The sequence below is a fragment of the Sciurus vulgaris genome (genome assembly GCF_902686455.1).
Source record: "Sciurus vulgaris genome assembly, chromosome: 5".
NCBI lineage: Eukaryota > Metazoa > Chordata > Mammalia > Rodentia > Sciuridae > Sciurus > Sciurus vulgaris.
The window spans coordinates 171,804,775-171,829,497 of NC_136465.1; the positions used below are offsets into that span (position 1 = coordinate 171,804,775).

Here is a 24,723-nt window from a genome sequence, read left to right on the forward strand (position 1 = left end):
GGGAACTGAGCCCCGCCTCTGGAAAGCAGGAGTGAAGGGGCGGTGCGCGGGAATCGTTCTCTGAACTTCTCTCCTCATTGGTTGGCGGCCGAATCAGTCATACTCTGTACTGCTTCTGTTGGCGGGAAGGCTCCAGGCAGGTAGCGTGTACACGGTGTTGTCCCCTCCCGGGCGCGTGACGTCTCAGACATTTGTTGTTGGGGTTTGGGCCTCATTAATTATTCATTAGGTACTTGAAAGGGCTGCAGCGATTGGTAGCGGCGAAGCCTGCTCGATTGTGTCTTAGCTAGAGATACGTGTCACTCTCGGCGGGGCGGGAGAGGCTTCGCATAAATTATTCCGATGAGGCGGGGGCGGGGCCGCGCATAGATTAGTCAAATGAGCTGAGGAGGGAGGGCAGCCGGCTGCGAATTAGCCTAAGTTATTAAAGATGGCGGCGGAGCGGAGTCGCTCCCCGATGGACTCGCCGGTGCCGGCCTCTATGTTTGCCCCCGAGCCCAGCTCCCCGGCGGCGGCCAGGGCCGCGGCGGCCGCCGCCCGCCTCCACGGCGGCTTCGACTCGGACTGCAGCGAGGACGGCGAGGCGCTCAACGGTGAGCCGGAGCTGGACCTCACCAGCAAGGTAGGCCCGGGCGGCGGCGGCGGGCGCTGAGGGGACCCGGAGGGCCGAGCCGTCTCCGGGGCGACGGCGGGCAGCCGGCCGTCCAGTCGCGGGGAGGCAGGGACGCGGGGAGGGGCCGGAGCCCGCCACCTGCCGGTCTCCGGGACGTGCGAGGGCCGGGGCGGTCCCCGCTGCCCCGGAGCCGCCTCGGTCCCCCGGCGGCGCGGACCTGGCCTCCCGCGCTCCGGGCTCCCGCCGAGATCGCAGCCCCCGGCTCCGCCACGTGGAACGCGGCGCCCCGACGCCCGAGGCGCCCTGCGCGACGCCGGTCCCCGCGCGGCGCCGCCAACCCCTGTCCGCGCACCTGTGAGGGGCCCCCGAGCCCAGGGCGGACGCTCCCTGGAGCCGGGTCGGCCGAGGGTCGCGGCGGCTTGGGCAGGGGCGGGATGCGCGGACAGGTAGCCGGAGGGGAGGCGGCGAGGCCCCGCTCCTCTTCCTGGTCTCCGTAAGGGAAACAGAAAGTAGCCGCTCGGGCGCGGAGAAGGCATGTCCACTTTCCAAGTCCACCCAAAACAAAATGGAAAGATGGGCATGACCCAGAATCTCGCCATCTGGAAGTGGAACCTCATCTTGTATGAGTGGAATAATGGAGGGCATTTTAAATAGTGTTTTCTGAGCTGTTGGGAAGGTAGGCAGGAATTAAGGGCTTACCATCTGCTTGCCATTGTGGAAATTAAAACAGTAAGTATAAGATGTGACTGTTGTTTTGAAGGTGCCTAGCATCGCTGAGGGAATGAATGCCAACTTGGGAATCAAACGGGGTTGGCTTCCCTTTCCTGCTCTGCCATTAGAAAGGCCCTGTGACCTTGGGAGAGTTTCTTAACCTCTCCGTTTTCCAGCTACCTCATCTTAAGAAAGTACAGATGCATTGCAAGAATTAGAAGTGTCTGTTAAGATGTCTAGTATAGTATAGTGCTGGATACTCAGTGAATGTTGGAAGGGACTAGATAGCACATCATTCCCTGGGCAGCTTAAATAGCAGCTGATGGAAGATAGAACACCAATACCACTTCCTACCTGTTGTAGGATAGTTACAATAGAGATTTTTATCAACCTTTGAAAATGTTTGTGACTTTTTCATAGTTTATAGTGGCAAAAGTGCATGAAACTTGACCTTAAACTAGAGAGAACTTTCCCTTCAACCCAAGGAAGCAATTTTTCTACTGCTCTTTTCTCTTTCTAGTCTCAGTTGAGCACTTGGAAACCAGCTAGCTTTTGTTTGTCACTGGTATCTCTAATGCCATAAGGAGGGTGACCACGCTCTGGGAGAGACGGTGAGAGAGAATGTATGGGGCAGCGTGACCCAGGTAGCATCCAGGTTACAATTACAACCTCTGATGAGTCAACTCAGGAAGTTATAAGATAGGCACCTGACTCAAAACAAGCTGGATGTCATTACACAGTCACAGTGCTGAAGAAACCTGAAGACACAGTAGGAAGTTGCAGGACAGAGTTGCCAAGAAGGTAGTACCTTATTTCCTGACCAGCTTATTTAATGTTCATGATTAGGGAAGTGTTACTTCATCACATAGCTGGGGAAATCCTCATAATTTTGAAATTAAAAAGCTGTATGTATATAAATATAGATGATATTGAAAAGATAAAATACCACGTGGATGAGAGAAGGGATGGGTTGAATAAATTGGAGTCCTGAAAAGATGACACTAGCCATTTATACCATTACTACAATTGAATATGAAAGTTTAGGGCTCTAAGAATTTGCAAAGGGAGAAACAATCAGGGAAACAGTGGGTAGCTGAGTTTCCTGCAAGGTTTTTTAAGACATGCCCAAGTGGAGAAAACTTTGTTATGACCATTTATTGAACTGTGAACTAGACGCTTTACGTGTTATTATATTTGGTCTTTACAGTGACCTTAGGATGCTAGGTAGTATTATTTCTATTTTATAGATTGAAGAACTGAGATCCAGGGAGGTTAAATTCTTTGTCCAAGGTCACACAGAAATGGTTGAAAATGAGACCCGACATGCCTATTGGTGAATGGCCTCCCCTAGTAAGGAGTTGATACTTTAATGTTACTGACAGAAATTGCACAGTGGTGGTGCTGGTACTCACCTTAGTGGTAGGGGTGTTCTGTTGATGAAAATGAGTCTCGTAAGCAGTTTTCACCATTGTTTCCCAAATAATCAAGATATCCAAGACAAGGTGGAACAGAATTCTTTTGCTCCTATGGGAGTCATGGGTCTCTGGGTGGAGGGCATGGCAGTATAAGATCTCTGTCCTTGATTTGCAGACTCTAAGTGCAGGTAGGAGGCTGGCATCTAGGTGTAAAGCACTGTTCATCCATTTCTTCCCACAGTACCAAATGCTGAGCTGTTTTGAGTCCTAACCCTCTTGTTAAGCAGCAGGGGGCACGCTGCCCATGCCCTCTCTGCAGTGGGCTTGTGGCTCAGACATAGTCATTGCAGTATATCATCTGGGTCATATAATGCTATCTGAGGAGAGGCAGGACATGAAGGGTGTGTAGCTATTTTCGATTAGGATACAGTGGGGTTCAGTCAGGGTCTTTGGTAAGGCTGTTTGTTGCTTGGCTTGGCTGTGGTGCTCTCTAGTAAGTGTGGTTCTAAGGCTGTTGGTTTTTCTTCTAGCTTGTTCTAGTGAGCCCCACATCAGAACAGTATGACAGCCTACTTCGGCAGATGTGGGAGAGGATGGACGAGGGATGCGGAGAGACCATATATGTCATTGGGCAGGGATCAGGTGAGCAGTTTCCTTTCATTTATTTTTAACAATTATTTAGAGCACATTTTCCCTCTTTGTTAACTTAACTGCTCATGTGTTTTGGTTGCATTGATGCTTTAGTATCTGAAGAACCGTTAGAAGGACAATTTCCACAGTAGTGGTCACGTCATACTGACTTTCAAGATTCCCTTTCCAAGTGTTGTACAGATGCTTCCTTTCTACCTCAGTACTTCCCATTTGCATAAGAGAAAATGAAACACAAAACGAGGAAACTCCTTGTCCAAAGTAGTAGCAGAGCAAGTTATCATTAGATCTAGAATTAAGCCTGTCCAGGGAAGCTTCAGGTCTTCCCCTCCAAGTCCTGTTGTGGATCCCATTGCTGTCCATTTCCTGCTAAGCAGAGAACCTCTGTGTTTCCTCGTGATGTCAGTGAGGAAGTGCCCAGTATTCCCTGCCTTGGCCCAGAACACTGACCATTTAGTTTTGTAGCTGTGATAACAGAGGTCCTTTCTCTCCCCACCAGATCCTGTTAGACAGTAAGTTTGTGACCATTCTGGTTATTGTCCTTTAACCTGCTTATTCGTTGAAATAGGTTCTCTGTTCTAGAGGAAGGCAGCCCCCATGACAGAATTCCAGATTGTATTGTGGATTTTTATTTTCCTGGTCACTCCTAGTTTATACCCTCAATACAAGGCTTACTTACCTTCATCTTTACTATGACATTATCTTTTCTGAAATGACAGCTGCAGTTGTTAAGGATTATGAATTCAGTGTGTACCAGCACTTGTCTCTGTCATCTGCAGGATGCCTAGGATGGGCCTGGACGCATCATTAAAGGAACAGTTTCCTTGACTTAGTGTAGGCTTTGTAAAGGCAGGTAATAATTTTTTTGTAGTCTGAGTTTCAGAATGAGATCTCAAAATCATTCTTTAACTGTTTGACATATATCAACTAAGTATCTTCTAAGGCTTGATACTGTTACAAAGCTCTTTTGGATACTTAAAATCTTGTCCCTGAGTTGGGGATGTAGCTCAGTGCTAGAGTGCTCGCTTAGCTTGTGCAAGTACCTGGGCTTGATCCCTAGCACTGCGGATTCTTCCTGCCCCAAGGAGCAAAGATGGCATATACACAAATAGGTTCTTCGATGGCATATACACAAATAGGTTCTTCGGTATAAAGCAATATTTGGAAATGTTACAAGAGTGACAAAAAGAACTTGATTTCCAAATATGCTGTGCCTTTTTTGAAATGTCTCTTCTATCTCTTCTTTCCTTTCCATTCTTACTGCCACCTCTCCAGTTGTGGGTCTTATCACCTGAAAACAGGCATGGTAAGAGAGATAGGCAGCCAGCAGGCTACATATCAAGAGAGGGAGGGCGTTGGGCAGCATTGTCTAGTGCCACCTAGGCAGCTATGCGTGCCAGGTCAGAAGAGGCCATTTCACTTGGTGACTAAGGAATCATTGTTAGCCTTTTGAAAGCTTGTCAGGTGCACATCTGGCCTGCTTTAGTAAGATGAACTACTCAAAAATCACTTCATGCTTGCAGAATTTCAGAAACCACATAAAGGTCAATTTGACAACTTTTGGGATTGGTCTTTGAAGACCCAGATTCTTAAGACCCCCTCTTTCCTCTGGTCCTTTAATGTGGACTGAATTTCACTGTGCCTTGACAGTTGACAACTAAGTTACCCTCCCATGGCAAAGCATGAGAAGGTGTCACACACTTAGCTCGAGCATTATCCTTGTATTTACCAGTTGGATGCTATTAGGTTCATAGTGACTCCTTCCTGCTGGAATTCTTTAGAGGCAGAAAGAGATCAGAACTAGTTGAACAAGTTGAACATCAGAGGACTAACCCAGATGCACAGTCTCCAGGGGTCGGCTTCATCACTGACTTCCTGTGTGTCTTTGGTGCTTCACCTGTTTATCACAGCCTTTCTCTGTTAAGTGGGTATAATGACACCTTACCTAACCTCTGAGAAATTTTGTATGGATAAGTTAGACATTAAAAAATTCTAATGAACGTGTGGTGACGCCTGTAATCCTAACCACTCAGGAGGTTGAGGCACAAGGATTGCAAGTTCAAGGCCAGCATTGGCAACTTAGCAACACCTTATGTCAAAATTAGAAAGGGGCTGGGGTTGTAACTCAGTGGTAGAATGCCCCTGGGTTCGATCCAGTACTCTCCTCCCCCACCCAAAAAAAGAAAAAAAATTCTAATTAAGTCTGGGTTTTACCTTCTCTTAAAATGTGAGTTTTTCCTTCTTCTGAGTTTTTTCCTTTTCTTAGAATGTGAATAATAATAGAACCTATCACCTCGTAAAATGGGATTAAATGAGAATTTAAGGAAATCACTTGGCATGTAATTGTTAGTTGCAGTAGTAATTTTTTCAGGATCCCAGGCTATTGATTTACCTTGAGATTTTTTTCAAAAGAACTTTGTGGGGCTGGGCTTGTGGTTCAGTGGTAGAGAACGCTCCTAGCGTGTGCAAGGCCCTAGGTTTGATTGGCACTGCAAGAAACAAAAAACCTTGTTTGCTTATCAGATACTAAGTATGACAAAAGAGCCTTGTACTGTATTTAGAGTACAAGGATATAGGAAGGGTTGTAAGTCTTCATGGTAAGTCAAGAAAGGCCATGCAGAGGACCTGCCCCTTGAGGATGAGCAGGGAGGAGTGGCAAGTGGGCAGGGGCACCACGTGACCTGAGGCATGGAGGCAAGGGAGACCTGGACTATTAGTGGACCAGAAGTAATCTGGTAAGGTGGGAGTGGAGGGTGTGAGGTCAGGAGGGGAGGTCACAGAAGTAGGCAGGACCCAGTCCTAAGGGTCCTTGAATGCCAAGCCAGAGAGGTTACTATCCCAGGGGTCTGGAAAACATTGCAGCACCTTGAGCAGAAGACTGCTCAGAGGAAAGGTAAGTGAGCCAGCAGGATAGAAATCTGATTAGGGTTGGGCATGGCTGAGTAAGTGGCCTTTAGTAATTGGTCCTCTGTGACTTTTCTCCTTGGCCTTTGTCTCCACTCCAGGGTGGGGAATGTGATGCATGCTGGAGAGGGGTGATGTGACCTATTGAAAGTGCTGATGGAAAGGTGACATTGGCAGTGGTTCCTGATGTAAAGCAGGATCTGAAGGCACTACTTTTTATTATATAGAGGCAGGGGAGGCTGAATAGAATTGGAGTCCGGCGAGAATGGCAGGGTTTACCAGCCTTCCCTTGATAACGCTTGCCCCAAGCCCTTTCTCTCATTCAGAAAGGATTCTAGACTCACTTGCCCATGCGTTTAGAAATTCTTCAGTGCAGCTGTGGTCTCTTGGTTTATTTTACATTTTACAGACATTTGAGGACTGGACAGAAGAAAGCCCCCTTGCATAAGAGAATTGTCGAGATGTGGTCCCTATCCTAAGATGCATGGGGGCGTGGCATGGGGGCATGTGGCCAAAACAGTACTGCACAGGATAGAGTAAGGCAAATACTGCAAAGGAGACAGATGTTTGAGGGGCCTCTGAGCAGACTGGTTCAGATCTTGCAGGAGGAGGTATACTCATTAACTGTTTGGGATAGAAGATCCATCCATGAGCAAAGACACAGAGCTGGAACCACACCTGGAACCCATGAGGACTAGTGTCTGGGTCACTTGCACTGGGACAGAGCTTGCAGGGTAGACAGAGAAGGGTGTGAGAAATAAGCTGCAGAGGCCTAAGGAATTGGGCTGAAATGCTGCTGGGTCTGGAAAGCCAGTCAGAGATTTTAATGTGGAAGTGATGATCTCAAGAGCTGTAGTTTGCTTAGCTTAAATGTGTGGGTCTATGCAGGATGGATGGGAGGAATAGAGGCCCAATTTGCTAAGGCCTGTTAAAGTGTGTACAGTGATGATTTGGGTAAAATAAGGGCTTAAATCAGACTGGTGACAGTGAATTGGCCAAAAGGGTAGGTAGCAGAGAGTGAAGGACAAGTTGAAGAGCTTGGATCAGCTGGCCTGGACCGATGAGTGTTATACTGGGCTGACTGGAAGGATGGTATTGTAATTATTAGAACAGGGAAGGTGAGCCAGGCATGGTGTCACAGGCCTGTAATCCTAGCAACTCAGGAGGCTGAGACAGGCGGATCACAAGTTCAAGGCCAGCCTCAGGCACTTAAAGAAACCCTCGGCAACTTAGATCCTATATCAAAGTTTAAAAAATTTACAAAGGACTGGCAATGTAGTTTAGTGGTTAAGGCATCCTTGGGTTCAATCCCAGTAGCAAAAAAAGAAAAGAAAAAAAGGGAGCAATAGTACTTACCTCATGTGACTACAGTGAAGACCCTAAGCTTTATTGAGGCTGGTCATTTTTTTGCTATTGTTTAAAGTATGATATTTGCCAGACATAGTGGATATGCCTATAATCTAATGACTTGGGAGGCTGAGGCAGGAGGATTGCAAGTTTGAGGTCAACCTGGGCAATTTAGTGAAACCCTGTCCTCAAAAATGAAAAGGTCTGGGGATAGTTCAGTGGTGGGCTGCCCCTGGTTCAAGCCTCAGTCCTGCAAATAAATAAATTAAAGAGGGCGGGTGCTGGTGGTTGAGTCTGGACACCAGACTACTGAGAGTTATCTTCCAGACCATTGGAAATGCAGTATGGAGCTCAGGCAAGCAGCAGTGCTAGATGAGAGTGTTTCTGTAGTTTTCAAAATGATGAGTGAAGACAGAACGAGATGGCAAAGGACATGGTTTAGAAGAGAGAAAAGAGAGCACTGATGAATCACCCAGAGAGACTGACAATCAGGGGAGGGGAGTCGGGGGACTGGGAAGGGAGCAGATCAAAGGAAACCAGGGGATGGGCAGGCAGGGGAGGAGGGACATCCTTCCAGGAGGATAGGCAGGGTGACTAGCAGTGAGTGCTGTAGGGTTTAAGAAAAGGGCATGGGTTAGAGGGACTGGAAGGCCATTGAAGACATTAGCAAATTGCAGTTTCTTCAGGGTGTTGATTCAGAGCGAGTGGGGACAGTCAGCAAGGTTGTCTACTGTTTCAAGCTGTTTGGTGGTCAAGGGAAGAACAGGAGATGAACAGGATAAGGAAGAAGGGGTGATTTTCCTTTTCTTAGTTTAGGGGTGAGAAGCTTGTTTGTAGGGGACAGGGGCACAGGGCAGAGGAGGGAAGGAGACAGGAACATGCTTGGTTATTTTCAGTGGTAAAAGAGAAGCTGCCCTGCTGGAGGGGTTCTTCCAGGAAAGAGCCTGGGGCACCGACTGAGGCAGCGATGGTGGGAATTAAAACCAGCTACACGTGGAAGCACCCAGCTGCTTGTCCCATAGGTGCTCAGTGACAGCACCTATGGTTGTTTGGCCCATCCCTGCTATCTGCCTTCCCTTCACCCCTCTCCCCTCACTCTTTATTCCAGCTGCTTGCCAGACATTTCACTTGAGCCACCTCAGTTAAAAATCTATCTCTAAAGCAATCCTCAAATCCTTCACATCTCCCCACCTTCCTGTCCTCATTGCTTTCCTTGATTATTAGAATTTCTTCCTCGCTGTGCTCCCCCTTTCTGGACCCTTGCTTGCTGCCCAGGAGATCTTGTAACCTACCTTGACTTGATCATGTTATCCCCTCCCTGACCCCCAAGTTCCCTGTCTCCTGGTACAAAAGTTGTTCTGTAGATGTCTGTCTGTCTGCTGTATCAACTTCTTCCTCTCATGTGTTCTGCCATCCTGTGACCCTGTCCTGTTTCCCCAACACATAGCAACTTCCTGGTCCCTGAGCATGCCAGGACATACCATGCTCCACGCTTTGCTCCTCTGGCAGGTCCTTCCTCTTTTCTGTGCGGGCTCATTTCCCAGCCCTGAAGACCCCGCTTGGGGTCAGCACCTGCAGAGCTGCCCTCCACTTCTAGGCTCTGCTTTCCTTCTCTGTCAAGTTTGGCAGCACAGCACTCAAACTGTCTTGCGTTAATTAATTTCTTGTCTGTTTCTCCTGCAGGACTGTGAGCTCACTAAGGGCTCCTGTCCTCCCAGCACTCAGCAGGAGGCTTGGCGTAAAACCTAGGAGAGTCTCAGTGATTATCTTGAATGAGTTACCCACTGCTCTGCTTGGTGGGAGAGCCCGGGCCACTGTCACATCTTAACTTTTGTGTGCCTGAGTTTTCTCTGGGTAGGGTATGCGTCCTCTCAGTGCCTGGCCAAACCTCTGTTAGGTGTACTTGACTGGCCAGCTCGTTAGCAGGCTGCTGGATCAGGACTCCCTCTCCTGCTGATGTCTGGGCTCTTGTCTCCAGATGGGACTGAGTACGGGCTGAGTGAAGCTGACATGGAGGCCTCCTACGCCACCGTGAAGAGCATGGCGGAACAGATAGAGGCTGATGTCATCCTCCTGCGGGAGCGTCAAGAAGCTGGTGGCCGTGTACGTGATTATCTGGTCCGGAAACGAGTAGGAGACAATGACTTCCTGGAGGTCAGGTGAGGAGGCCTCAGTACAGTGCAGAGGTCCACACTGTATGACTGTGGGGGCTACAACTTTACAGAGAACAGTGATGGAGCCTGTGACACTTGATGTGTTGGCTCTACCCCTTCCCTCCTGTCCTTTCCTTCTGTCCTTTCCTAAGGCAAGAGTGCCAAAGGTCGTGAGAGCTCTACTTGATTCTGCATTTCCCATCCCTGAGTATTTCCGTGTGGGAAGAGTGGGAAGGGGCCCAGCCGCGCATCCTGTGGCTGCTCTGGGACTGCATCTGCTGCTCTGTCAGCCCGAGAGGCTAGAAGCCCAGAGTCGGGGGGGAGAGGATTTGGTGCCTCTGGTAACTTTGGGGCTCTTCCCAGTGGTGGAAGCCTGGGGAGGTAGCTGTTGGGGAGCCCTCTGAATAATGCTGTGCTGCCTGGGTGCAGGTCCAGGACATTCCCAGCGTGCTCATCCAGGAACGGGCATAGCTCTAAGCCCAAGGGGCACAGGGGCAAGCCTGGGCTCGGGCGTCAGGTTTTTGGGCTCTGAGCTTTCTCTTCACTGATTCTCACATGCTGCTGTCGTTCGTGTACACAGGGTAGCAGTTGTGGGCAACGTGGATGCTGGCAAAAGCACGCTCCTGGGGGTCCTGACACATGGGGAACTGGACAATGGCCGTGGCTTTGCTCGCCAGAAGCTCTTCCGCCACAAACATGAGATTGAATCTGGTCGCACCAGCAGTGTGGGCAATGACATTCTGGGCTTTGACAGTGAAGGCAATGTGGTGAACAAGCCCGACAGCCATGGTGGCAGCCTGGAATGGACAAAGATCTGTGAGAAGTCCACCAAGGTGATCACGTTCATTGACTTGGCTGGCCATGAGAAGTACCTGAAGACCACTGTCTTCGGCATGACTGGCCATTTGCCTGACTTCTGCATGCTCATGGTAAGGGGGGATGTGCCTCAGGAGGCGCTCCTGGCGGTGGGCTCATGTGCAAGGGTTTACACCTGTCCTAAGACTGAGGCCTGTTGGTTTGGGCTCTGGTGCTGGGTAAGGCTGGCAAGTTTGTGATCTCAGGTGAGCTCTATAGTCTTCTCAAGGGGTGGACCTTGGTCTCCCCCATGTTAGACCAGGAGGGGTCTTCTTGTTTTAAAAAAGGTGCCATTTGACATCTCTTATATTTCAGGGAGGCCTAGGGGAGGACTCTCCTGGGCTTTCTTAATTGTCTTCAGGAACGTTTTCTTCAGAGCATGGGATACTTTTAGGAGGTGTTCGGGTGGCTCCCTCAGAGAGAGGAGGCTTGGGGAGGGCAGGAGGGGAGTGCCTCACCTGAGGAGGCAGAGCAGTAGCCAGGAGGGCCTGGAAGGGAGGAGGGCCAGTGCGCAAGCCCTTGCTGCGGGACTCCTGTGCGCCAGGCACTGGCACGGTGCTCACCCAATGACATGGCCAGGGTGAGGCTGTCCTAGGGCTCCCAGAGAGCTTAGTCTAGCTTGATTTGATTTTTGAGCCACTCATCATGTAGATTGACTGAAAAGGAGAGGGAGCAGAGGGCCCTGTGTTGGAGCTGTCACTGTGCTTGTGTGTGTCCGGTGAGCTTCCTCCCTGCTGAGGCCTGCAACCTGTGCACAGCTTCAGGCTCACAGAGGGAGGGAGAGTGAATACACGTGAGCACACAAGCGAGTTTCCCTTTGGCAAGCCCTTCCCAAAGCCCCTCCCCATTCCCAGTTCCTCAGCTGCCTGTGTTAATAAGTGTGGTAAACACAAGCATCTGCTCCTAGCAAGCTTGCTCAAGTTGCCCCACAAACACAGGTTCTCAGGCCAACTCCACAAACTGGAGAGGAGTAGAGAGGCAGAACATGTGTGAATACTTGTCGGCTCTGTGCCTGAGGTTCTTGGGATCTCAGCGTGATTTTGTCTCCCATTTCTTTGAACATTGCAAAGGGCCATCGCCATCTCTCTTGACTGGGTAAGAAAAGCTGCTCTAGGAAGGGATCTCAGTGGAAGATCCATAGAGCGCATTTGGGGCAGTTGCTATTAAGAAGTGCATAAAAACCAATTCAGAGTAAGTACTGGAGCCAGGCATGATCCCAGCCACACAGAAGGCTGAGGCAGGAGGATTACTAATTTTCAAGGCCAGAGTGGGTCACTTAGTAAGACCTTGTCTCAAAAAATAGAAAGGGCTTGGGGTGTAGCTCAGTGGTAGAGCATCCTGGGTTCGATCCCTAGCCCCACCCCCCACAAAAAATTATTGTGACTGGGATGTAGCTCAGAGGTGAGTGCTTGCCCAGCATGTGCAAGACCCTGGGTTTGATATCCAGCACCACAAAAAAGTAAATAGTTTTGTTTTCCTTTAAAAAAATATAATAAACATATAATAATTGTACAGATTTATGGGGGTATAGAAGTGTGGTATTTCAGCACATGTGTAAAATTTGTACCCAAGAAATCAGGTAATTAGCATTTCCTTCTCCTGACCATTTCCTTCTCCTCCTCCTCCTCCTCTTTTGTGATGCTAAGGATTGAATGCAGGGCTTTGCACAGACTCAGGCAAACATTCCGCCCCTGAGCTATATCCCCAGCCCTCATCATTTCTTTATGTTTGGAGACTTCCAGTTCCTCTCTTAATTCTTCATAAAATAAAAATAAGCATTTTTCTAACTAAGCTACAGAAAGATCAGTAGATGGAATTATTTTCACCCCAGATGGAATGTTCAAGTCTGGCTTTTAGGCCACGTTCCAAATATTAAAACTTCTGTAGAGACAATGAAATACTTCATAATGGTTCAGTGGAATTGGTTTCTAGGGGGAAAGAAAAACACTTAAAATATACCAACAATAGAGAGAGAGAATACTTCCTAATCCAGCTTGAGAGGAACAAAGTCTGAGTTGGATTGAAAAGGGAATGTGAAGAATCAGGAGGAAGACTGAAGTGTCCTGATAAAGGAGAAAGGAACAGTCAGGCCCCATGAAGCAGTGGGTGGTGACGTCCCCTCTGAGCTGTGGAGAGGACGCCTGGGAGTGTGCAAAGTACCTCATAGACACATTCTGGTAGCTTCTCTCTTAATTTTGTTTCAGTGAGTTGTACATTCATATGGCACAAAAGTAAAAGGCATCAAAATATTTATGGTGACACGTTTCCAGGCTGGAGGTGCAGCTCAGTGGCAGAGTGCTTGCGTAGTATGTGTGAGGGGGTGGGGGTGGGGGTGGGGGCATCGCTCTTCCTCCTCTCTCCAGTTTCCTACTAGAAGCAACCAACGTTTCTAGTTTTTCTGTGAGCCTGCCAGAGATACTTGGTCTTCATAACAGCAAAGATGTGTACATTCTTTCCCTCTAATTTCAAACATTGAGAAAAGTTGAATGAGCACTATAATGAATATCATAAACCCACCATTTAGACTCAATAATAAATAATGTGATAGATACATATGGGTACATGTATTCTTTTTCCTTTTTGACTGAATCATTTGAAATTATCTTGAAGTTATAGTGACTCTTTACCCCAAATGAGCATATAAGTGTAGGTAATCTATTGTTACTGTAACCAAGAAAATGAACAATAGTTCCCTAATGTCCTCCAGTGTCTAGTTTGTATTTATATTATCTCACACTTTCCCCAAATGGCTTACATTACAGCTGCTTTTTTCAAATAATGATCCAACTCCTTCACCTCTATTTCTTTTTTTTCTCAGTACTGGGGGTCAAACCCAGGGCCTGATACGTGTTAGGCAGGTGCTCTACCACTGAGCTACACCCCCAGCCCTTTGATTTATTATTTTGAGACAGGTTTCACTAAGTTTCCCAGGCTGGTTTCAAACTTGAGATCTTCCTGCTTCAGCCTCTTGAGTAACTGGGATCACAGGCATGCGCCACTGTGCCTGGTATTGCCTCTTTTTCTTTTGCAGTCCTGGGGATCAAGCCCAGGGCCTTGCATCTGCAAGGCAAGGGCTCTGCCACTGAGCTAAGTCCCTGTCTTGCTCACCTCTTTTTATAGTGGCATACTATATACACATTGCTTTTATTTTCCCCCTATTAACAATCCATGTCAGAAGGACATGGCCTAATATGTTTAACCAGTCTTCGTGATGATTTTGGAAAACATTTTATGGTTCCTGGAAGGAGAAGTAACAGCTGCCATTACTTGAGCCCCCAGTTCACGCTAGCTGTGTGCTGGATCCTTCAGATGTTATGGCATCTAAACTTCAGGCCACCCCCTAAAATGGAGATTGATTATGCTCTTATTTTGCAGATGGGGGAAATGGGAGGTGAGATGTTAAGCCAGATCCACTTTGAGGACTCTAGGCAGTTGTTTCCCCAGATTCCCTTGAGTTTTCTTTTTTATTGTTTACAAATCTCAGGTTTGGGTGGCCCACATTGCTGAGTCAGGGTTGAAGTGATCTGCGCCCACCCCAGCTGTTTTTTTTGTTTTTTGTTTTTGTTTTGTTTTGTTTTGCGGTGCTGGGGATTTGAACCCAGGGCCTTATGCTTGTGAGGTAAGCACTCTACCAACTGAGCTATGTCCCCAGCCCAACCCCAGCCTTTTCTGATAGACTTTTTTGAGCCCCTGTGCCCACCCAGGGGCATCTTCATCTTCTGCCTTACTTGTCCTGACAGTTTCTTTCTGTGTTGGGGCAGGTGGGCAGCAATGCTGGCATTGTGGGAATGACCAAGGAGCACCTGGGCTTGGCATTGGCACTTAACGTACCTGTCTTTGTGGTAGTCACCAAGATTGACATGTGTCCTGCCAACATCCTACAAGGTAAGTGAAGTCTCCTCCAGCCGGTGGTAGCCTCTCTGTTGGGGACTGTCACCAACTGTACCACTGCTGCCAGGAGTTCAGCCCAGAATCTTCTGTTTCCTTATATTGTGCTCAGACCTTGACCTGAATTTCTATCAGCCCAGAACCTTCTGCTTATTCCTCCCCTATTTAGCTCTTGCTCTGAGCATAGCCTAGAATCTTCCTCTGTTCTTTGTCACTTTTGGTTCCAGTTGCCGAATTCTTAAAGTCCCTAATCTGGCACCTCTTTTCAGATGACCCCTTGCAGCAGGTATTGGGCTCTGTCATCAGTGCTGTAGGTATCTGGAGGAGTCTGAGCAGAGGGCCTGGTGGCTATTTACCACCAAAGTATCCAGCCAGGTTTGCAGGATGAGTTCTCTGTGTACCTCTTCCTCACTGTTGCAGATTTTAGAAGAGAAATAGACTCTGTCTTGTTAGAAAGTCTCTTAATAAGGGCCTCTGCAGACTTTTGAATGTCCAGGAGATCCTTTGATTAGATGAAAGTTTTTTTCAGGAAGCAGAACATTCTGGGGAGAACATTGCTTTTCTTGGGGACTCCTCAGTCATTTGTCTATAGGATGTGGCTCTTCTAAGAGATTGGAGGTGTCTGCCAAGCTTTAGACTCAGCTTAGAAGAGACTCCATCTGTGCTCTTTCTACACTAGTAGCATGTACCTATCCAAAGTTCTGATCCTTCTTTTTGAGTCTTCAGGCATGTGGCATTTAACACTGGTTCATCTGTCTGTCTGTCTCCTTGCATCAATAACAATGAACCTGTCTTGTCCTGGAATCCTGGCCAAAGAGATGGCCATGTCTCCTAATTTTGTTCCATTTTACCCTTTTAAGAGACCCTAAAGCTGTTGCAGCGCCTGCTGAAGTCACCAGGCTGCCGGAAGATCCCTGTGCTGGTGCAGAGCAAGGACGACGTGATTGTTACTGCCTCTAATTTCAGCTCTGAGAGGTAATAGGTCGGGGGCATGTGCTTCTAGGCAGACACCCTGTCTGCAGGGCCGGGTGAGCAGCAGGCCTGGAATGGCAGTCTGTTCAGGCATAAGGTCTCATGGACACTTACTGTTCAGAGATTGGAGGAAGTAGAAGGTTGCTGTCTTAACACAAGTTGTCCCAGGGCCAGTGTTGCCCAGAGGCTGTATCAAGTGGCTCAGATTCTGAAATGTTGGCCTCTCTGAGGTTGAAATTCTAGCTGAGACTTCATTGTTCTTCTCTGTGAAATGGGAACAATATTAATTTCCCACAGGATTATTGTGAGTGCTGGAAATGATGTATATGTAAGGCAGTGAGCACTGGGTCTGGCTGGTGAATGATGGATACACAGCCATTTTTATTATTGTTTATTTTATTATTTATTTTTTGATTATTATTTATTTTTGCAGTACTGGGGGATTAAACCTAGTAGTACTCCACCACTGAGCTATACCCGTTACCCCTTTTTATTTTGTATTTTGAGACGGGATCTTACCATATTGCCACAACTGGCCTCAACTTTGTGATCCTCCTGCCTCAGCCTCCCAAGTCTCTAGAATTACAGCCCCAGCTCTTTTTTGTTTTTGTTTTTGTTTAGTTTTTTTGGGTACTGGAGAGTGAACTCAGGGACACTCAACCACTGAGCCACATCCCCAACCCTATTTTGTAGTTTATTTAAAGGCAGGGTCTCACTAAGTTGCTTAGTGCTTTGCTGTTGCTGAGGCTGGCTTTGAACTCTCGATCCTTCTGTCTCAGTCTCCTGAGCCGCTAGGATTATAGGTGTGTGCCACCGTGCCTGGTGTCCCAGCCCTTGTTAAAAATATTTTATTTTGAGGCAGGTTCTCACTAAATTGTCCAGATTGGCCTTGAATTTGTTATCCTCTTGCCTCAGCTCCTAAGGAGCTAGGATTACAGTTGTCCACCATGCCCAGCTTACTCTTTTATATTGTTTCTCAAAAGCTCTCTAATCACAGATCAGTTTTTGCAATTCCTCCTTCATGTATCCTTTCATTCCATGAATAATTTTTTGGGGTCAGGCACAGTGGTACACATGCATATAATCCCATCTACTCGGAAAGCTGAGGTAAGAGGATCTCAAGCAACTTAGTAAGAGCCTGTCTCAAAATAACAAAAGGGCTCAATGATAGAGGGCCCCTTGGATTTAGTCCCCAGTACCTCAGGGGAAAAACAGCAAGCAACACTGTTTATTAGATGTTTGTTCTGCTGGCTCTTCAACCAGACATAAAGGATTCAGAGATGGTTGAGCATAATCTTTAAGGCATTCAGCTTCTTGGTTGGAGATATTTTCTTGATAACAGTGTACTTGGTTAACTTGGTCCAGAGCCTTGGGCCTCTTTGGAAGCCATCTGTCTCCTGGTCTTTTGTGTATAGGACTCTGAGCTGCCTGACCTTTTTTCCTGTTCCTCCAGCCTGATGCTATCTTCAGTATCATCAGTTGGCCAGTAGAGGGGGCTTGTTTCAGGGAACCCAGCTCCACTCCATTTTTGTTGTTTTCCAGGCTGTGCAGGCCTATTGCAGGAGCTTTGGGGAATATGTAGTTCATGATCTCAGGGAGTTTAATTTTCCCTGAAGAGGAGAGATAGTGGCCATTTAGATGACTACAGTGGGAAATCAGATGTTATCATGAATGATGACCAGAAGCTCTCTTAGAGCCTCAAAGAAGTTGAAGAGTGTCTGTCAAGGAAGGGTTTCAAGGTATTTGAGATGAAATCTGGAGGATGATCAAGAGTTTGGTAGTTGGATAAGAGGACAGAATTTCAGAAAGGAGGATCAGAGTGGGCATATCCCTGGGGACAGGAAGCACCAAGCTTTAGAAGGGAGGGCCCTGTGGTCTGGCTGTAATGTAGGATCAGGGTGAAGGAATCTGCAGAGGTGGCAACGAGCTTGAGTATGAAGCTAAGAGTGCTGGGAAAGGGGGCTTGGCTGTGCCCTCTGATGGTGCTTAGGATTTTAAGCAAGCCTGTGTGCTGGAGGAAGAAGAGGCAGGTGTAAGGTTCCAAAATAGGGCAGCAGTAGAGGGAGAGGCAGCGGGGACAGGTCTCAGAGACAAAATAAGTCCGAAAAAACCTTGGGCAGCAGTGGCTAGGAGTTACAGCCTGAGGACAGAAGGCTTGAGCCTTTGGAAGTGGGTGAGGCAGAGGTGGCCATTAGCTGGCAAGGCAGGAGCTACCACCTGAGCTCCCCTCCCCCTCTCCCTTCTTCCTTCTTCTCCCCCTCCACTTAGGATGTGCCCGATATTCCAGATCTCCAACGTTACAGGTGAGAACCTGGATCTCCTGAAGATGTTCCTCAATCTCCTGTCCCCTCGTACCAGCTACAGGGAGGAAGAGCCTGCCGAGTTCCAGATTGATGACACTTACTCTGTTCCGGTGAGTGGCTTCAGGTGGACTAGGCAGGGTGGGGGCTGGTGGGCATTTCCTTCAGGGGCCTCAGGGAATGGTTTTGTGGTGGGGATGAACTTACTAGGCCAGGTCTTCTCCTTGGCAGGGTGTGGGGACAGTGGTGTCGGGGACAACACTGAGGGGTCTGATTAAGCTGAATGACACACTGTTGCTGGGCCCAGATCCCCTGGGCAACTTCCTCTCCATTGCTGTCAAGTCGATTCATCGCAAGCGCATGCCTGTCAAGGAGGTGCGGGGGGGCCAGACAGCCTCCTTTGCACTGAAGAAGGTGAGTAGACTTTGGGTAGTTCCAGAATCTCCCTGTGGGCTCTGTCACACGAGGGTCTAAACCAGGTGCTTACCTCCCGTCTCTTGTCCTTGGGTCTGCTCTGCAATGTAGGGATTACCAACCTCATTTTCATAGATGAGGAAACTGAGGCTCAGAGTCCAAGACTTGCCCAAGACACAAAACCAGTAAATGCCAGAACCAGGACTTGATCCCAGGTCTGCCTGCCTCCTGGTCCTCATCCTGGTTTCTGAGCAGGTGCACCAAGCTAATGATCAAGTCAAATAGGAGCGTCCCTATGCCAGACACCAGATCCTCTTCTCCTTCAGTCTTCTGTCTCTTGGAGTTTGGAGTGGGTGCTAGCTCTGGGATCACCTACTTTTCCCACCAACCAAATTCACCTGGAAGATTGACGCTTTGTCTGATCTCTCCAGTGATCAGTTCATGCTCACTCTCTTCCTTCCACCTGAGTCTTGCCTGCCTTTCCTCCTTGCCCTTCCTCCCAGGCCCGTAACTGAAATGCCTTTCCTAACCTGACAGACAGTGCTTAGCTTTCCACATGGCAGTAAGCCTGCCTTGCGCCGTCCACCCCAGAAGGTGATGAGGGGCAGAGCTGGGCTGGGTGATCCCTCTTCTTAGAAAGACTCCTGGTTCTCTAAGACTGGGGGCTGAAACCAGAGACCTATCATCCCTGAGGTCTGCGGTTCCTCCTTTCTTTCAGATCAAGCGCTCATCCATTCGGAAGGGCATGGTGATGGTTTCCCCACGATTGAATCCCCAAGCGTCCTGGGAATTTGAGGCCGAGATTCTTGTCCTTCACCATCCTACCACGATTAGCCCACGCTACCAGGCCATGGGTAGGTGTCTAAGGCTCTGCCAGCCCAGGGGCCCTGCTGTAGCTCCCTGCAAAAGGTGTTCTAGTGACCCAAGCCCCATTATCCCAGCTCTACCTGAGGAGGCAGATCCCCATCCTGTCCTATAAAGCCATTCCTTTAGTCCTGTCTGTGAACCACATCATTTATCAGGCCCTACAGAGGTTCACTGAGGTCCTGAGACCCAGACCTGTCTGAGAGGACCTCACGCTCCTCCCTTAAGCACATGACTGCTGAGCACTGCTGCTGTGTCAAGTGTTGCCGAGGTGCTGGGACCACAATGAGCCAGCGAGGGCCCAAGGAGCAGGCACACGGGCAAATGCAATGCCCTAGAATCCTAGGCGCTCGGCCCCCTGTCTGTGCCGGGTCTGGGTGGGGGCAGGTGGGTCTAACCAGAGGGAAGGTGAGAAGAGTGTGGGCGGGCGAGGCTGCGGGCCTCCAGCTTGCCCCGCTGCACTTGGTCTCCTGGCCTCCTCCACCCCGCATGCTGAGCTCAGGTGTGTCTTATGCCTGCACTTACTGCCTCCCCTGTCCTGAGGCCACAGGGTGCCTCAGACCTGCCCTGACCTCCTTCCTGGCTCCCTTGGCAGTGCACTGTGGGAGCATCAGGCAGACAGCCACCATTCTGAGCATGGACAAGGACTGCCTACGCACTGGGGACAAGGCCACTGTCCACTTCCGCTTCATCAAGACCCCTGAGTACCTGCACATAGACCAGCGGCTGGTGTTCCGGGAAGGCCGTACCAAGGCTGTTGGCACCATCACCAAGGTAAACCTGAGGCAGACCTTGCCTGCCACTCCAGCTTAGTGACCATGAGCACCACAGAATCCCTTTGAGAACCCTGGGGAGCTAACTTCTTTGCTGCCACATGCGGTATCCTGGGGCCTCACACCCCAGGCTTTGGTGGTGACGTTGGAGAAGGGGAACTGGAATACAGGCATCCTATCTCCTGTAGGCAGCAGTGGGGCCGAGCGTCTTCGGGCCTGGCTGGGCCATACATGAGGGACCAGTGGTTGGAGTGAGTGCTGGACAGCACTGGGGACATGGGGACAAGGCCATGGGTGTGAAGTCCCTTGGGGCGGGAGCTGTTCATGTGTACCAGAGCCCACCTTTTGCTCTCTTCAAATGGCTATGGGCATTTGAAGAAGGGTTTGACCCCTATTCCATACAGAGGAAGAAGTGGTCTCCACACGTCCGGGATTTCGGAATCAGCCACAGAACTTAGCCCTTCCCCTGAAGTGGCCTTCTTCAGGCCCTGTATGGGGACTTTGGAGCTTCATGTCCTTGAAGGCCTGCTTGCCTCTGGGGCTGTCTGAGAGTTCGGCAGAGGCTACAGCACACACGTAGTACTCTCTGGGACTTAGTAGGCTTCCTCCCTGCTATTTTTGAGATTGAACTTGGGCCACAGGGGAAGCTTCTGTGTCAGGGAGGTAGCTTTTACGATTTCTGATAGGCTCCAAATATTTCCAGCTGATAAGGAATCCACTTGGCCTCTTTGGGAGGCTCGAAGTTAAAACTTGGCCCGAAGCAGAATGTGTGTGAGCAGACTGGATTCCAGCCTAGGTGCTGATTGAGTACAAAGTGGCAGAGAGCTTCAGAAAGTTCTCTGCAGGAATGGCAGCTGGGCTGGGAACTTTCTGTGGTGAAAGAGGCAGGAGATGGCGACAGTCCTGGGGTCACAGTAACCCTGGCCTTAGAGTGAAGATGGGAGCATCCATTGATTCTGCCTCCTGGCATGGTCCTTCTGTCATCTGCATTGTTTGGGACCAGCCAAGCCAGGGAATGAGAAGTCCCTTAGGGACAGGGACATGGGGCAGGCTGCTAAACCTGTGCCCCTGCCCTTTAGCTCTGTCCTCATCCTTATCCCCCTGTCTCGCATAGCTCCTCCAGACCACCAACAACTCGCCAATGAACTCCAAGCCCCAGCAGATTAAGATGCAGTCAACAAAAAAAGGCCCTCTGACCAAACGAGAAGAGGGGGGCCCATCCGGAGGGCTGGCAGTGGGGGCAGCCCTACCTGGGGATGAAGCCTGCTCTCCAGGCTCCGGGCAGCCAGCTGCGTCCAGCAGTCTCCAGCCACAGGTGAGCGGGCCTCTCATGGCCTGGGACTGAGTGGCAGGAAAGGGTGTGTCTGGTTGGGTCAAGGGGTCCAAGGAGAGCCCACGCACGGAGAGCAGCACTTGCCCCAACCCTGGCACGTGGGTGCCATCTGGGTGTTTTCCACACTGGGATATGGCCCTCAGAAAGCCAGCCTAACTGTCCTGACTAGCATTTATTTGGTGGTTTTTGCCGTGCTGGGGATTGAACCCAGGGCCCACCAGCTGAGCTGTGTCCCCGGCCCTTAGCATTTGGTGGTAATGAGATAGAAAGGAACGAGGCCAGGGTTTTGCTCACTGTGAGAGTGTCACGGTGAGTAATGGGTTGCCTTAGAGGGTCCTCCTTTGTCCTTCCCAGAGTGAGAGGAGGTGGCCTTGGATGTTTCAGTGTAGCCGTTACTGACACCTGCTTGTGGCTGTCTCTGCAGGAGCTCTGTGTGCCTGCCTGGCAGGCACCCTCTTGCCGCCTCTGCCCTCGTTGGAGAAGGAGGCCTCTCCTGGTTCTGTGCGCTCCCCGCTCTCATGCTCCCACTCCCCGTTGAGCCTTTCTTCTGGTTGCTTCATTTCCGTCCCTGTCCACCTGTCAGTCCCCATCCCCCTCAGCAGTGGTGAATGTCCACTCGGGTTTGACTCTTTTCTCTGTATGGCTCCCTTACCCCCTGGAGCAGGGAAGGCTCCGTTTTACAGACAGGAGGTGCTATGTATAGGTCACGTCAGAAGCTCCTGGCTAGGTTGGGGCTAAGGCTTCCTGGGTGGCCCACTGCTGCCCTGCCCTCCCCTCAAGGGAACAGTGCTTCTCAAATCCTTCCTTCTCTCTTTCAGCCCAAGCCCAGCAGTGGGGGTCGGCGACGAGGGGGCCAGCGCCACAAGGTGAAGTCCCAGGGGGCCTGTGTGACTCCTGCCAGCGGCTGCTGAATCTTCCCTGGCCCATCCCCACCACCCAGGGATTCTCATTTTTGGCCACCGCTCACCAGCTGGGCAGAGCAGCTCTGACCGCTACCCACCCACCCCAGGCCCCAGCCAGAGCCTCCTTGCTGCCCACCCCTGTTTTCCAGGGGTTGTAATTTATAGCTGAGGAAGGTGGCCAGGCTTCCTGAGGACTGACCGTCTCCTGCTCTCCCTGCCTCCTTCCTCACTCACGCATCTTTTGTACATCTGGCCCTTAGTTTTTATTCTTTTTATTATATATCTCTGTGTCAGTGGTGTGTGTGTGTGTGTGTGTGTGTGTGTGTGTGTGTGTGTGCGCGCGCGTGTGCGTGTGTGTGGAGTGAGGCCCACCAGGGCCCTGTCTGTCTCCTTTTCTCCTCCATGGCTGGCCACCAGCCTCCAGGAGCTGGCCGCCTGCCTGTCCATCTGTTCCTCCGTCCATATGTCTGTCTTGGTGAGATCCTCAGAGCCCTTGGGGATGGCAGGAACTGCAGGAGCCACTGTAGCTCCAGCTCACTGCTCCTCTTGGCGCTGGCAGCCTCTCCACCAGACTGACCTCAGGGCGGGGGCTTCTGGGATTCAGTGTCTTCCACCGCCAGAGCAGGGAATCCCTGATCATGGGGACTGTAACAGGGAGAAAGTAGTGGCTTCCCTTTTCTCTCTCCCTCTTTTTCCCCTTAAGCCCCCAAACAGGTAATGACAAAAGCTCTTCAGTCATGACTGTGACGTGTGGAGGAGTGGCGACTGGACTATAGGACTTCCCTGTCTCTGGCCCTTTCCATGGATCCAAAGACACCTGGTGGCTTCCCCTTGGAGACAATCCTGTGCTTGCCTGGGTTGGCCCTGCTTGCCTGGGCTGTTCCTGGCTTCTGCCAGCCTGCCCAGTCTGGAGGGTCTCTTCTTGCCCTTAAGCTGCCTCCTGCTTGGACTTTGGCCTTTTTTGGGGCCTCTGGGCACTGGTACAAGACTGGGTCTGGACCTGCTCAGGATTCTGTTTTCTAGCACCTCCTGTTGGTGGGGAGAGGGGTGCTCCTGTGAGCTGGGCTAGGACTGGAGACCCCCGTCCCACCATGTCCACGCAACAGGGCTGCTACTGGAGCACAGCGTGAAGGGATTGAGCCCCAGATTTTGAACCCAGGTGGGGTACAGGGAGGGCATGTGGGGCAGCGGGAAGGACTCGTCCAGGCCAGCGCAGCGTTTAGCCCTTGGGAAGCACTGCTGCCTGGGGTGGGAGTGAGGCTGCCCAGACCAGGTGACTTGGGCCCCATCCTGCCAGGACTGAGCTCTGTTGTGCAGCCCTCAGTGTAGGGTAAGAAGGACAGGGGTGTCCTTCTCTAGCCAGGGAAGACACCTGGCAGGCTGGGTCCTTCCGCCTTGCCTCCTTCCCGTCCCCAGCCCTCTCCTGTCCTCTCCTGCCCTCCTAGCTGTTTCTAGTTACCACTGCCCCGTGGCCATGGACTGACCGGACCAGCATTCACAATAAAAGTGTGTTCCAAGTTGACAGTGTCCTATTCCCTGCCCAGCCTCCAGAAGGTGCTGTCACAGGGACACTGTGGATCTGCCTGCCCCTCAGTGTCTGGTGGCAGCCCAGCAGGGCAGGCCACCAAGAGCACTGCTTTCCACCAGGCAGGTGAGGTTCCTTAGCACCTGTGTCATGCAGGACGTTTCCACCCTTCTGTTTTTTTTCCTCATCTGCAAAAAGCAGGTCTTGCTTCAGGCTGTGTGGGTTGGGTGAGTGCGTGCGGCCCAGGTCCCCAGGCAGCTGGAAAGATCTGCTGGTGGCCAGGACTCCCAAGTGGGCTCACATGCACATGGCCTTGGATACGCACAGCTGCCACCTCTGAGGTAGGCACCGTTTGCTCTGGTTTTCTAGTTGAGGAAACAAGCTGGTGGGGGCGGGCACGGCAGCCGTGGGTTCCTGCCTGTGCCAGCACTTGCCCTGCGGCTTTCCCCACTGGCTGCCTGGCTCATCCTTGGGCTCGTGCTATCTCTGCGTGTGGCTATTCCCCTTCGGCTTTGCCGGCTCTGGCCTGGTGCCTTCGTAATGAGGGCTCTGGTGTTGAGGCAGGGCTGCTGGCCACAGGGAACCTCCTTTTGTTTGAACTCTTTGCCCCTATAAGCAGCGGTGGACACCAAAAACATTCTGTGTGTTCAGGAGCTCTAGCCACGACCCTGACCTCTGCCCTCACTCAGGAGGGTGGGTCCAGCCTCCAGTCCCACACCTGTCAGCAGGGAGCTGACTGAATTCAGTTTACTGTCATTGACAAGGACTACAAAGATCTCTTCAGGTCTCGGCCTTCCCATGTGTCCCTTTGGAACAGAACACCAGCCCATTTGTAGTTGAATAAAGTTGTTAATCCATTGATCTCAACTCAATGGCCCGACTCTTCTGTATGTGCAGCAGGTGTTTGTGGGATCTTCACCAGGAGCAAGGTCTTGGATGGGATGCAGATGGGGGTGGCCAGATCACCACTGTGTAGACAGGTCCATCTGGCATCTGGCTCATTGACACCATAGAGGTGAAGTAGCAGGAGTGTGTCCCAGTAGGACAGAGATGGGAAAGGCCTTTTCTGCATGGGGTATTAGTGAGAGCTCATGAAGCCATTTCAT

General features: G+C 50.4%; 2 protein-coding genes across 5 annotated transcripts in view; one reads left to right on the top strand and one right to left on the bottom strand.

Annotated features, from left to right (window-relative positions):
* Positions 1-391: 391 nt before the first annotated feature.
* On the top strand, positions 392-23,614 carry GTPBP1 (GTP binding protein 1). Of its 4 annotated transcripts, none has more exons than XM_079140722.1 (13): positions 392-622; positions 3,270-3,381; positions 9,617-9,797; positions 10,372-10,720; positions 14,408-14,531; positions 15,395-15,509; positions 17,775-17,919; positions 18,038-18,220; positions 18,939-19,074; positions 19,680-19,858; positions 20,972-21,172; positions 22,009-22,056; positions 22,796-23,614. In XM_079140722.1, exons 1-13 carry the CDS (start codon positions 431-433, stop codon positions 22,808-22,810), a joined length of 1,980 nt encoding a protein of 659 aa, XP_078996848.1. In that variant the 5' UTR covers positions 392-430; the 3' UTR covers positions 22,811-23,614. The 4 variants fall into 4 exon arrangements, 3 of the variants coding, with proteins under 3 accessions (XP_078996848.1, XP_078996847.1, XP_078996849.1); XR_013763931.1 differs by having other exon boundaries at positions 393-622; positions 22,009-22,424; positions 22,455-23,614; XM_079140721.1 differs by having other exon boundaries at positions 393-622; positions 22,009-23,614.
* SUN2 (Sad1 and UNC84 domain containing 2) overlaps positions 4,789-24,723 on the bottom strand; it is a 37,000-nt gene continuing 17,065 nt past the window's right edge. Inside the window, exon 16 of the mRNA XM_079140728.1 lies at positions 4,789-4,863. Coding sequence (XP_078996854.1) covers positions 4,804-4,863 — 60 coding nt within the window. The 3' untranslated portion in view covers positions 4,789-4,803. The remainder of the gene's footprint in view (positions 4,864-24,723) is intronic.

Bases quoted from the DNA above. Each gene is read 5' to 3' on its own strand.
- GTPBP1 (XM_079140721.1), top strand. From the start codon at position 431: ATGGCGGCGGAGCGGAGTCGCTCCCCGATGGACTCGCCGGTGCCGGCC. The intron at 14,532-15,394 runs GTAAGTGAAGTC...TACCCTTTTAAG, and splicing joins TCCTGCCAACATCCTACAAG to AGACCCTAAAGCTGTTGCAG. The intron at 19,859-20,971 runs GTAAACCTGAGG...TGTCTCGCATAG, and splicing joins CTGTTGGCACCATCACCAAG to CTCCTCCAGACCACCAACAA.